The following is a 14119-nucleotide window of genomic DNA, read 5'->3' as shown; positions in this document are numbered from 1 at the left end:
GTGGGACATAAAGCCTGGCCTCAGCAGTAAGTCAATACACAACACCTAGGTTTGCATTTCCCTTTCTTTTTCCTTATTGGCCTTTCTCAGCAACTGCCTCACCCTAAAAAAACATTTGCCGTCTCACCTAGCTTTGTTACAAGAACCTGTTCTATAGGTTTTATGGCTAATGTGGCCTTAAGTTACTAAGAAATCTGAACCTCACTCCTACAACTTTCACTGTCTAAAATACTTTTAAAGCTTTGTTGTATTGGCTGGTTTCCTTCGGATCTTAGTGGTCCTTCCCCCTAAACCACATCCTAGTGCTTAGCAGTGCAACCCCACCATAATGAGGAAAATCTGAATGTGAGGAAGGTACCCAAATTTAGCCCTTGCCTGGAAAAGTAAACTTTCAGGAGCATCATGGATATGTTATGGGAGGATGCCAGGAGACTATCTCCCTTTTTGTCATTTCCACATTCATCAGCAATCTACAGCATGGGATCTGAAGTAATATATGAGAAAGGTTAATTCTTTTCATACACCATAGGAATGTGGGGTTAATAAACGGAACTTTTCCGAGGACTTACTGGAAATAAGCAGCCCAGAACATGACGTGCAGCCCTGTACAGTTAGGGCAGTTCTTGCATCACCACCTCAAGTCTGCTAGTACCTCACCATCCACTCACCACTTTGAGGCTTGGCTCTTTTTGGGCAGTTTCCTGGATTTCCTAAGCCTCAGTCTATACAGGACTCCAGAAATCATGAGCCATAGCTGACTAAAATGAGGGGCATGATTACCAAAACTCACTGCCAAGTTTTAACATATTATACTGAGCTGGCTTTTTGGCTGCATTCACTTTATCACCTAATCACAGACCTATGGAAATTCTGAAGTGTTCTCACAGTCTCTACTTAATTACGCCTATTTGCAAACCCTTGGGCACAATCAGGCAATCAGCTGGGAAGCAGTGTCATGCAAAGTCAGTTTTCTGAACGCCTTTTCAAAGAATTAGGTGTGGAACCAGAAGAGTTGCTTGTTCCCTCTACCCTGACGTAACTGCCCATCTCCCTCCTACTTTCTTGTCCCGCTACTGCACTTAGTAATAATTCAGTGGAAGATGACAAAATCAGATGTAGCGGCAATACCCACCCCAGCAGGCTACTGACAGGCTGTGTGCAAGTCACCAGTCTTGATAGGACATTCATTCTGCATAGTACTTCACATATATTAACTTCCGTGCATTTCATATGCAGGACTCATGCAGCAGCTCTGGACCCTGGGACTCTAACCCACGTTGTATAGTTTGTGGGTGAAAAGTGACCACTGAAAACCACCATGTTGCCATCAGTCAAACCTGCTGGCAAGTCAGACTGTCTCCATCACAAGAAATTAGTGTGTTCTAAAATGCTTAGTTTTTTCACCTCTTGCCAAGAAAATACTTGTGATATTCCTAAACCAAAACATGGGCTCCCGAATAACTGAATGATTAATTTCACTACTGAATTCAAATATTCAAAGGACAAAAATTCATAAAATTCACTTTGGTATTAACTGGCAGCTGCAAACACTTTGAAAGAATGCAGCTTCGGGCCCCACAGAGGGGATGTCCCTGCAGGCAGGCAGGACAGATCTAGTGGCTGAGCTAGCTCTCCTCCACACACAGCATCAGAAAAGGTTTGGAAATCAAGTTGCCCAGGGGCTCCCAGGTGAATTAGCCTGGCAGACCTGGGACACAGCCAGTCTGTGTCAAGGCACACTTCGGAATCACAGATTTCACGGCACAAAGTGAACTTAAGTAGGCTGTTAAGAATCCTGCAGAAAAGTTGGCAGAAAGCCACAAGGGCCAGATTCAAAAACTTCCTGACAGAGATGATTTCACTGCAAAAGCTGAGGAACTGACACATTTCCTTTCATGTTTTACTTTAAATGGAGACAAATTTCCACAGAAAACTCCATTATTAAAAGGCCTTGGAGCCTGATCCTGCAAATGCTTTGACTCACAAATAATTTTCTGGAAGTGTGCAAAGTCACTGTGTCATGCTTTTCCAGAATCGGATCTCCTTCAGCTGCCCATTTTTCAGGCTGACTCAGCAATAATCCACCTCCGATGGTTCCTGAGGCTTGTGTTTGCCTGGTTTGCAGAGCTATAGCTGGCATGCAGCTCTCTTCACCCCTTTGAAACACTTGAGACATGAAGCAGATGCAGCTACATCTGTGACTACATCTGCATGAAACAACATACGCTGGTTACTTACAGCATATTCAAACTGCAGATTAAAATCCCGGTTGTTCGCTTGAAGTTGTCTCTCTTCCTCTGCAAAGAAAAGGAAACATATCAATCATTCTTGAGCATAAGCAAAGTCAATACAGATGTGAATGAAGCATCAGAAAGTGCAAGCATAGCTGTAAGAAGGGAGTGACACAGTGAATCGGAGCCCTTGGCCAGCAGCCCTGTGTCACGACCTGGGGTGGCTGGTGACACCTGGGGTGGCTGCACTGTGGACTGACACAATGCACTGTGCACTGTGACACTCTTAACACCATATAACAAGTCTCCTCTACCCACCACTCACTGCAATGCCAGTGCCTGGTCAGGTTGTTCAATTTCTGGGTAGGAGTTCCCAGCTAGTGGTGCTCACTCTTCCTGCCCTGCTCCTTCTCTTCCCCCTGAAGTCTCTGGAGCTGTTGCAATCAGCCTACAGCCAGTGCCCTTCTTCCAGTACAGGTGCATTTCTGATCATCATCCCACTGATGGGACACCATCACCACAGCTACCATGAAACCAAAAATTACTGGAAGGGTATCAAAAGGTCATCAAATGTGTCCTTTACCAAGGCAGGGTCTTGCTTCTCTTCCCCAAAAATGACAATAGAAAGCTCCAGTGATGACTATTTTTCAATTGTCTATTCCAGGACTGAAGTTTCCTTCCCCTAGGGCAGTTTTTCCCTGCATTATCTAACATAAAACTCCGATTTCAAGAAGTTTTGTCTTCTCCTGGGAAGATCAAGGGTGTTTTTCTGCTTCCCCTAAGTTCATCGTGCTACTTGCCAAGCATGCAGAGTACAGACAGTGGAGGGAGGGGATTGTCCCACTCTGCTCTACACTGATGCAGCCTCACCTCAAGTGCTGTGTGCTGTTTTGGGCACCACATTATACAAAAGGTATAAAAGCTATTATAAAGAGACCAAAGGATGGTCATTTGGACGGTGAAGAGACTGGAGGGGAAGCCACATGAGGAGCAGCTGTGGTCACTTGGTCTGTTCAGCCTGGAGAGGAGAATGAGGGGAGACCCCATCACTGTCCACAGCTTCCTCGGGAGGGGAAGAGGAGGGGCAGGCACTGATCTCTCCCTGGGTACCCAGTGACAGAACCAGAGGGAATGGCCTGAAGTTGTGTCAGGGGAAGTTTAGGTTGGATATCAGGAAAAGCTCTTCCCCAGAGAGTGGCTGGGCACTGGAACAGCTCCACAGGAAAGTGGTCACAGCAGCAAGCCTGACAGAGTTCGAGAAGCATTTGGACAGTGCTCTCAGGCATGAGGTGTGGTTCTTGGAGCTGTTCTGTGCAAGCATGCTATGATCATGTGTTCCAAGTTCACTACATACTGAGGGCTGTTATGTCTTACACTGGCCTTCCCAAGGGTAAGCAGCTCCCATTTCTTCAGTCACCTATGCATTAATCCATCCATAGGAGCATCACTCTTGGTGCTCTCCAGTGGGCTTCACAGCTAGTTCAGCCCATTCTGAATTGATGCCCAAAATGGGCCATGGTTTGCAGCTGAGGCCTTACCAAAGCTAGACAGGGCACAAGGCACATGCAACTTTCCTTGCAGATAATGCATATTGTGCACAAGAATTCACCCAGGAGTGATTTAAAGTAATATCCTTATGCACCACCAGCACACAGAGGATGGCTTCACAGAATATGATCCATTTTGGCAGATCCTTTCTGGCAGAGCCAGATGCCTCATCAGGCAATGCAAATCTTTCATTTGTCCTTGCTGAACTGCATCCAAATTCTTTCAGACTATTTCTCCAACTAGTCAATTCTAATCCTATTTCAGTGTGCTTGTAGCTCCCGCCAGCATGGTGCTATTCACAGATGTACTGTGTTCTTTATTCTGACAGCCAAGATGAAGAAGTAAATATTGAATACTAGACTCAGGATGGGATATACCCTGATGAATCTTTCAAGTTTCCTAATCAGTCGTCAATATCTATTGTTAATGTCTCTTTTTTTCTGAAAAATCTGGCACTCACTGTTTTGTGATTTTATCTCGAGCATGTATCTCCAGTTTACTTGTAAAAATGCTACAAGTGACAGCCAAGATACATGGCAACTATCTGAGGCTCTTTCAATAGCCCTCCAGCTACCACTAAAACAGAATTAATTTTGGTTTGATGCAGTTTTTTGGGACTGCTGACTGTTAAGCATCTCTTCCCCACACACACACTCCTAGTTACCTTCAAGTGGTTTGCTTTATTGTTTTAACCTTTACTCAAGTGAAGCCAATACATCTATAATTGCTCAGCTTTTCTTTTTCCCCATTTCAAGATAGGATGTTGTGCTTGCTCTCTTCCCAGTCTTCTGAACTTTGCCTGCCTGTGAGCCAGACTCTCAAAGGCAGAACTGCTCCAGGGCATGTTTTACCTTACCCAGTCAACCATTCTCTCTATTCCAGCCCAAAACCTACCTCTTTGTCCTCTGCTTTTGGCAAGTATTATGTTAGATGTCTAGAGGGTAAAAAAAAAAAACACAAAACAAAACAAAAAAAAAAAATACACCAAAAAAACCCCTCTGATTTCTTAGCTTTATTTGCTAGGCTTTTTACACTGAGCCTCCCCAGAGACCCCAACTCTTACAGAACAACTTTTATTGCCCTTTATGTCCTTTATAGCATTTTCTCACTTTGAGCCTTTGTCACACTGTTTGTGCTGGATAAAGCAAGCTGGTTTCCACCTTGTAGAGGCATCCTTCTTTTGTCTGAAGCAAATGGGGAGCTTCTGATTTCACCATTTCACTTATCCTTCTGAGCCTTTCTCTGAAAGTTGGTAACTTATACATGTGCCCTTAATATCAATTAATAATATATGTGCCCTTAATATCAATTAATAATATATGTGCCCTTAATATCAATTATTTAAGGAAATGACAGCTCTAATTCTCCCTCCACCCCAGGATTCCTTCCCACAAGGTGTCAGCTATTAGTTCTTCATATTTATTGAAGTCAATGTTAAACAATTTGATATTGTCATTTTTTCCTAAGTATCATTGCATCATTTCATAACTATTCCTGTTTACACTCCCTCCAGCTTTCAGAAGACCAGCCAGCTCCTCCCATTCACTCTGTTTGGGAGGGAATCACTTCTGAAACAACCTCCTTTCCTTTCCAAAAAATCACCCACCTCTGCACCAAAACTGAGCCAGCTGAGTAGGTTGTATTCCTCTACACTTTTCTCCAACCCTGCCTCTGCAGAGACAGAATTCTTCATTTACCACCACGTCCTGCCTCTCAGAAAACTATATTTTCTTTTTTCTTTTTTTTTTTCCCCACAAAAGACTGCCCTTCTTGGTTTGCTGTGCCTGCTCATTACCTTGTAGCATTACAAAGAGATCTGAGATTTGCTCATCTCTTTCTTCAAGCTGCTTTTCAGACCACACAATCATAAAAGGAAAACTTCTGTTAACCATACCGAGTTATTTTATTCTTTTCTGTTAATATTCCAGCCTCATGAGTTATCACAGCACGTGTCTGTTACACCTATTAATGATGTGTTAAGACATCTAGTTCTTCCTGTTTGCTCACTCTTGCATTAGCAAGCGTCTAAGCTATTCAGTGCATTGATGAGCTAGCCCTTCTCCTTCAATGACCCTGAAATACACAGCATCCCTAATTTTTAAGCCCTTTTTCAGATCGCCATTTTTTGGTCTCTCTCTGTGGGCTGTTTCCATCAAGCCCTCTAATCACTAATGTAAAGCTATGTTAGAAAAATGTGCTTTTCTCCTTCTTCACACACATCTAACAGTATCAGTCATTTTGAAATCACCTGCCATCTGCCCCAAATGGATGATTCAGATCAACCACAGGGCTTCATTCAATACCTTTAAAGTGCTTAATCCATCACGGCTTTCCTCGGACGATTTTTTTCTTATCTTCACAATAGGTAGAACAAAGTAACAAGAGATCAGAGTCACTTATTGGGTGTCTCAGAGGAAAACAGAAGCAGAGCTCAAGAGGTCCAGACTTGACGGGCTTCAACTATTGTGTTGTGTGCTCCTTCAGGAACTTTCCTGAGAGCAACAGTATTCTCAAAGCCGATGAAAGATAAAGTTATTTGTAAAAAACAGAACTTCCCAACCCCTGCCTGTTTCCTGCCATACAGTAAGTGCTACCCTTATCCCCTCCTCAGGGGCTCCAAGTCTGGTCCTGGAAGGAATGCCACAGAAAAGATAAATGGTGTTAATGTAAATAGGAACAGATGACAAAGCTTTAGAGAGCCTCGGTGTCACACAACAGCTTCTGAAGTCCTCAGCGGCTTTCTGTTTTGTATGCAGAAAAGGAAATCCAAGTGCTGCAGGCAACAGTTGAACATGCCCTGAGCTCCTTTGCTCTTCCCAGGGCACACTGGGGGAGCAAGAAGCCATCCCCTTTCTCAGGTTGCCCCCAGCGTATTTGCAGTCAGGGATGAGCCACTTGACACACGGATTTGAACTCAAGAGTCTCAAATGCTGCTAGAAAAAAGCTGACACTTATATGTGCCCCAGTGTGGAAAGAAGCCTCTCAGAACACCGAGAGATGCACTCTCCAAATGGCATTTATGTGAGAAACATTAATGGCAGCAAACAGTTCTGGGATGGCATAGAAACATGAGTCAGTAGGACATGGAACAGAACAGAAATGAGAATCAATGCACTGCACTCCCATACAGCACCCAGGGGCAGGTTTTGTGTGATAACCCCTTTCTTAAGGCCCCAGGTAACTGTGAACCTGGTTCAAAACTGAATGGAGCCTTTGGCTGCCATAGCCATCCATCCCTCTCAGAGGCACTGTCCCTAAAGACCAAAATATGAGGCTAATTTCTAGTGGAGAGAATTTAACTTTTCCTGCTGGGCAACAGCCAATACGTTTGGCTAAATCAAGAAAAACCACAATAAATTTCACAGGGACCCTATCTAATAACATCATCAAGGAGAACTTCCTGTCCTCTGGCTACACCAAAGGAGAACCACTCTGACCACATGCACAGGGCAACACTGCCTCAGTGGCTTTTACCAGCTGAGAACTGTGAGGTCCTACTGCTGTGCCTCCTTATCTAGCAGTTCTCCACCATCATAAGCCACGTAGCTCTCTTTTGTTTCTGGAACAGTCTGGACAGAAATGAAGACTCTTGGATGATTACAATAAACCAAAAATTAAGAAAAGTCAAGCACTGTACCAGCTTTGACTGGAAACCGTAACTCAGGGGTTTTTGGCTGTAGATCCAAGCATGCGTGTCTTATCATGCCCTGTTGATTCTGAAAAGCAATGAGGAAAAAGGGAGGGGGAAGCTGTACAGATATCAGATGAGAAGTTTTTAATTTCTTGAAACTTTTTAATATATCTCTAACTAAGTCAAATGTTCTGCTTCTGCAAATTGCATTCACTGGAAAGAAGGAATGGTATTTGTGCTCCAAGTTATCATTTCACTGCCACTGAAAACTATTTTAAATTATTAATCAGTGGAAACTCGGCGTACATAAATATGGCTTAGTGCCCAGTTCTTGGTCTAACCACTGAGACCAAGTCACTGGGAAAGTGCCTGTTTTCTCAGGCAGACAGTTTTAGAAGCTAAACCTCAGAATAACATCTGTATTTAATAAAATTAAACCCATGCCAAAAAATCAGCTATAAATGTATCTGGCCAGTCCACCAGCCTTCTTACTTTAAGACTGCTGCATGGAAAAGTCCTGCAAAAGGTTAGATTCAATATCTGGTCAGACAGCCTGGAAATTTGTTTCTGGTTTATGCTAAGGAGCATTTGCCAAGAGGAGAATGCATTTCAACTGGGTATTGGAAAAGTTTTGTGGATCTTGGGTCTTGTGGCTCCAAGAAATGGGAGGTTAAGATCTGCCTGGTTTTGCCAAGTCCTATACAAACTAGGCACTGATACTTCATGCACTAAATGAACACAGCCCAATTAGGGGAGTGCCTGCGTAACTAACCCTGACAACAGAACAGAGACAGCATAAACTCTGTAAAAATAATAATCTCTCCTCCACCCTTTAAACAAGTGACCTCAAGAGCAAAAACTCTGCCCTGGACCAGCTACAAAGAGTGGCATCCAGGAGCTGGACTCATCTTCCCAGCTTCCCTTACAGAGTTGTTTTTAGCAAAGCTATTATCCTTACCAAGTTGTGAAAGCTGTAACAGATTGTCCTGGTTCCAGGGGAACTGACCCTACTAGGGCTGTAACTCAGGTCTCTTCTTCAACAGGCTATAAGCAGTCCCAGAAGACCCCCTCTAGCCACACACCTCATGAGGTATCTCCTGTTACGTCTCCCTTGGCCCATCTCCCTCCTCACTTTTGTTGTCCCTGCTTTCAGGTTCCTCATCATCACGTGTGGCCCAGCTTTTGGTATCACCTCTCAGCTAAGGCCACCTCAGCCAGCATCCAGGAGATCAGGCATCTCTTAATAGGCAGACAAATCCCAGACGTTTTCTGGTCTTTGCTGGACTGCTCCTCTACATGCACAAGAGACTGAAAACAGCCATGGTGAGTCAGTACCTCTATCCTCCCCTAGGAAAAACTGAGAATTACAGTCTCCAGTGAAAGGCAACTCCATGGGAGAGGGCAAGTCATCATATACTGTGTTAGGCAACCAAAACATTTTTCTCCTAGGAGGTTATTATATAAGCTAGTAGCTAAAATCTCCTTGCACCTTAAAGCAAAAATTGCCCTTTTTTGCAATCATTTGGGGTGAAAGAACCATGCAACAAGTGTCTTGATTTGCAGGTACTGTATCTAGGTAGAGTCCCTTTCACTGGGGTAAGGAAAATGGGATTATTTCCTATAGTGCTGATACCATAGAATTTCACATTCATAACACAGCAGTGCCTTGTTGGAATCATCCAAAACCAAGGCCAGGGATCTTTACATGAAGGCTTCATCATCCCATACGGATCAGAGGATGCATGGGCAAAGCAAAGAGCAGTATGACTGAGGGTCATAGTGGTTAAATATCTATATTTCACCACCAGTCTGGGACATGGACATTTGTCAGACCCTCCTTACCTGAGTGTCACCCTCGTGCTGTAACCCAACCGGTGCTGCACACCTGCTGCTCTGTAGCACGAAACCAAAGCCCATCCCTGCCCTGAACTGCAGCCAGAGCCTGGCAGGGTTCAGCGAGCGTGGCTGGGGCAGCAGCAGCAGTGAGAAACCAGTGGGGTGGAAATGGGGAGAGGGAGGTCAGAGCCAAGCCCAGCTCAGAGCAGGAACACGTTCAGCTGCCTGGCAAACAAATGTGGTTTTTTATTGACTCACAGGAGGGGCTCTCCTGGACTCTATGCTACAAACCCACACATTTTTAATGTGCAGATGCCCCCTCTTCTGTGGAGAATCTCTGGCTGCCCTGCCTGGAGAAGATTTATGCTGGCAATCACATGCATTTTCATCTCAGAAATGGAGTAGACTGTGCTCAGTGTGAGGCATTTAATTTAGAAAAAGCATGAATCATGACCTTACAGGGACACCATCATCAATGGGTTTAGCCCTATTTCATCCTTCCTGTCCCTCCATTATTAAATAAATATATTTATTATGTCTTTTTGCCTCATAAAAACAAGAATCCTCCTTCCTCCTGAAGAAACAAAACACAAGAAATACACTTTTGTGGTCATGGACTGTATCTTTGGTGACCAGTATTGAGCTCAGCCTCCTGCTAAGCATCAAACAAACACCATCCATAGTGGAATTTCTCACACAGGTAAAACATTCCATATATCCCTGGTACAGAAAGCCAAATTATTTTGTTACTGGAAGAGAGGGCAGGGCCCACTTTGGTGAGTTACTGACCTCCATTTTCATACAGCAGATGAAAGGTCTGAAATAAAAAACCCTGAGGGTGAACTGGAAATATTTCCTGCCTCAGGTCTAGTAAATTTTTAATAATAACATAAAATTCAGTGGTAGACCATGCCCTTTACTAAAAGCAGCATTTTATATTATCACCATAATAAAAAAGAAGAAAAAGACAGCTCCAAAAGGATGCCCCAGATTTGCCCACTGTGTACAACACTTGCAGTCAAATAGTACTCTCGGGGCACAGGTGGAAGAAGTGTTGGATAATCTTAAACCTGAAAATATTCCCATTTAAGTTTTTTTAGGAAGGGGCATAGGCTGACTCACATCTTCCTTTTCCCATCTCCTGAAATAACACCAGTTCTGGTTTTTCTTCCTTTCCTACTCCTGGCAGTGTCTCAGCCACCTGCCCTGGCTCTGGGCAGAGGTGGGGACTCATCATGTCTCAAAAGTACCTGGCAACAAATTTATTCTCAAGAAGCATCTACATATTTTCATATCTGTTTCAGTCCACTTCAGTCCACATTCAATGAAATATACATTTTTTAAATATATTGGCAGTGGAAGCTGTCTATTCTTCATTTTGAAAAACTGACTTTCCCTTCCCCCTGTTCCCCCTCCCAGCTGGTTTAGAATTTTGTATCACTCTGTGTCCTGGTTTCATTTCTGATAGTAGCTAACAATATTTTGACTAGTATTAGCATGCCAAAAAAAACCCAGCTGAAATAGTCTTTTGTTTTTATTTTGAAAACTAGTCTGACAGTGACTGGCTGGCACATATAATTTCCTTTACTAGAAAACAGTATCTCCTAGACATGCTGGTAAATACCACAATTTAACACAATTGCATGTTATTAATAACAGCAATGCACTGTGATAGGAAGTGATGCAAAGAAATCATAAAAATAAATACAGCTCTAAAACAAACTTCGAGAAGTTTTTCAATTCACAGTTATTTCCCTCATGGGAAATTATGTAAAAATAAATAAATTTTTCATACTCAATATCTATTGTGGTGAGACATTTCCTATTGAATCAGAATGGGGATCCCAGAAGGCAGCTGAGCTCCAGGTCCTCTAGTGCCAGTCATGGGCTGCCTTCTTCAGGAGCTGCCCAGAGCTGCCTGACTGCTCCAAGTTCAGCTGCCTTGGTGAGCAGCAAGAAGGAAAACCCAGAGGAGCTTTCCAAAAGCCCTACCTCAGTGTATAACCACCTTCTTCCTCCTCCAACTGTGTCCTGAGGCTGGGCTTATGGAGACAAAACTGCAGCAATGACTGCTCTTCCATCTGTGTAGTTGAATTCTCCCTACTTTCTATTCCCATTTTTTCATGGACAGTACCTGCCTATCCCTGTCCTCGAGTTATGAAGCTCCAATGCTGAACTAAACTGCCATGGGAGGAAGCCAGTGAACAGAGATATTCCACAATTATCAGCCATCTCCAACCTTCCACACACTCAATGAACTAGAAGTGCCCCCCTTCCTCTCTGTTCCACCCATGTTCGCTGTAGGTTAAACCTCACAGTAAAAGATCTCAGGCACCTTTTCCATAGAAACACCTCTGCTGCTTATCTAAGAGGTGTTCTTCCCTGCTTCAGCTGGAACAGCTGGAACAGCTTCACCAACATTATCCAGCAGCTGGTTTCCTCCACGCATCTTTGTGTGTCAACACAAGCTGCGTTTTAGTTACACCCCTGATAACTACTGTAAAGACCTTGAGACTATAAAAAGCCAACCCTTATCTCCAAGAAACTTAAGACCATGTAACCTCTCCTCTTAAACTACACCTATCATATTTCACCTGCACCTCAGCTCGTGTGGAAACCATGCCTTGCTGAGGAGAAATGCTGGATCTCATGGGAGCAGACTTGATGCCAGGTCCAGCAACTGATGCCTGAGGTAATCCATTCCCTCCAATAAAAGTCATATCATGAGCATGCCCCTTCAGCAAGATTAAACATCATCCAGCTTTGTTTTTGGAATAGAAATTTTTGGTCTTTCCACAAGCAGTAGTGCCCCTCCAAAGTAAGCACAAGTGATGTTCCCTGCTCTCAGGCAGCACAGTCCCTTCTACAAACACAAAGACTTATAAACTCTTGGATTAAAATATCATTTCAACACTGGCATTTACGCCTAGTTAAATGTTTGCAAGGAGCAATCACAGCTTTGGGGGTGCAAGGCAAAATAATTAAAAACACAAGAGGAGGAGAAAACACTCAGCTTCCTGTTATGGCAGCTCCTCATTCCATGATCACCCCTGTTTCCTTTATCCTCTGAACTTTTTCCAGTTTGCCTTCATTGGTTTTGAACTGATGATCATAGGTGAAAAGAAATTATTCTTCCCAATAAAATATAGGATTTCTATCTAGGAAGATCTGAGTTGCTCAAATACTTGGTTGAGGGTGGGGCAGGGACGGGATGGGGGGAGTGGGCCGAACCCTTCCCTGCCAAAACCCAGGCCCAGGCTCAGGCAAAACACAAGTTTCCTAATATAGCAACAGAATCTCTTTGATAATCTGAACAGCTACTGCTTTACACGTGGGGGTGCCCTGGGTGGACTGTGGCTCACAGACAAACCTGTGCTCCCCCATCTGCCAAGCCAAGTTGGGGTAAAAATGATTTGAGGCTGGCAGAGATCCTTCCCTGGGAGCAAGCACAACCTCCTCTCCTGGGACTGTCAGAGAAGCAAACGGATGCCCCTGTCTTAACACCAGGGCTCACAGTCTGCCCTGGTCCAGGAAGGGGAAATAGCAGCACAATTGCAAAAATAAACCCCTGGGAAAAAGCTGTTCAGTCCTCTGAGCTCAGAGAGATTGGAAAATAATTTCTTGTCAAAATACAAGTAGGGCAGTAATTCCACATTCATCAAATACAGAGAGGAACACCCTGAAAGGAAAGGCTAGAGACTTTCCCTCTTCACCATGTCTGCAGACCTGGACCCCCACCAGAGACTGCACACTGAGTGTCGCAGGGTGCACATCTCTAATTTACTCTTCTTCCTGTTTCTGATTGGAGGGAATATCTGGGCCACTGCCATCATAAAATATAATCATACAATATAAATATGCAATTGTTTTGATTGGAAAAGACCTCCAAGATAAGCAAATCCAACTGTTTACCCAGCACTGCCAACTCCATCACTAAACCATGTCCCTGAATGCCACATCTACACATCTGTTAACACCTCCAGGGATGGTAACTCCGCCACTGCCATGGGCAGCCTGTTCCAATGACTGAAAACCCCTTCTGTGAAGAAATTTTTCCTAACATCCAATCTGAACTTCCCCTGATGTATCGAGGACATTTATTCTTGTCCTGTTGCTTGTTACCTGGGAAAGGAGACTGATCCCTGCCTAACTACAGCTTCCTTTCAGGTAGTTTTAGAAAACAATAAGGTCTCCCCTGAGCCTCCTTTTCTCAAAGTTAAACACCTCCCACTTATCTAAGAGCTTTTCTAAGAGGTGTTCTTCCTCAGCTGCTCTTTATAAGACTCGTGCTCTAGACCCTTTGCCATCTTTTTTTTCCCTTCTCTGACATACTCCAGCACCTCAAAGTCTTTCTTATGAGGGGCTCAAAGCTAACACAGAATTTGAGATGCACTAGTACATTTCATCATCCAAAGACTGCATCAGGCCTTTGCACTGTGCCTTGTTCATGCACCCACGCCCACAAAGGATTCCTGTATAAAAAAACCACCAAAACCCAACTTCCCCAAGGCAGTCATGTGTCATTACAGAGCACAAACTCTGTATCTGATCCTGCTGCGGATGTGCCCCCATTCACTGGCACCCAGTCCACAACATTCCTCCAAGGCAGTATGAAATGCAGGAAAAGGAAAGAAAGTGTATCTTCCCACACCTGCTCTGGGCCAGACATGCTCCCAAACAGGAGCTCAAGAACTTGCACATGTGCTGTATTTATGCTCCTTTGGTCCCCTGACAATGGCATTACCAGACCACACTCACCTTTCAATTTCTTCTTTCCAAATTTTAATCCAAATAGAGACATCCCAAAACTTTATTTTAGTCCAACTCCATGGAAATTCTGCAAGAGAAAAGAAAAGGCAATTCACAACATATA

General features: G+C 43.8%; 1 protein-coding gene across 3 annotated transcripts in view; it reads right to left on the bottom strand.

Moving 5' to 3' along the window:
• Positions 1-14119, bottom strand: part of LOC107216205 (phospholipid-transporting ATPase ID-like) — an 85692-nt gene that overhangs the window by 52068 nt on the left and 19505 nt on the right. For all 3 annotated transcript variants that reach the window (XM_015652928.3, XM_015652926.3, XM_015652929.2), the window contains exons 2-3: positions 14005-14083; positions 2239-2297 (exon numbers count right to left, since the gene is read on the bottom strand). In XM_015652928.3, coding sequence (XP_015508414.1) covers positions 2239-2297; positions 14005-14047 — 102 coding nt within the window. In that variant the 5' untranslated portion in view covers positions 14048-14083. The remainder of the gene's footprint in view (positions 1-2238; positions 2298-14004; positions 14084-14119) is intronic.

Source organism: Parus major, chromosome Z (assembly GCF_001522545.3).
Source record: "Parus major isolate Abel chromosome Z, Parus_major1.1, whole genome shotgun sequence".
Lineage (NCBI taxonomy): Eukaryota > Metazoa > Chordata > Aves > Passeriformes > Paridae > Parus > Parus major.
This window is presented reverse-complemented; position numbering and strand designations above follow the sequence as displayed.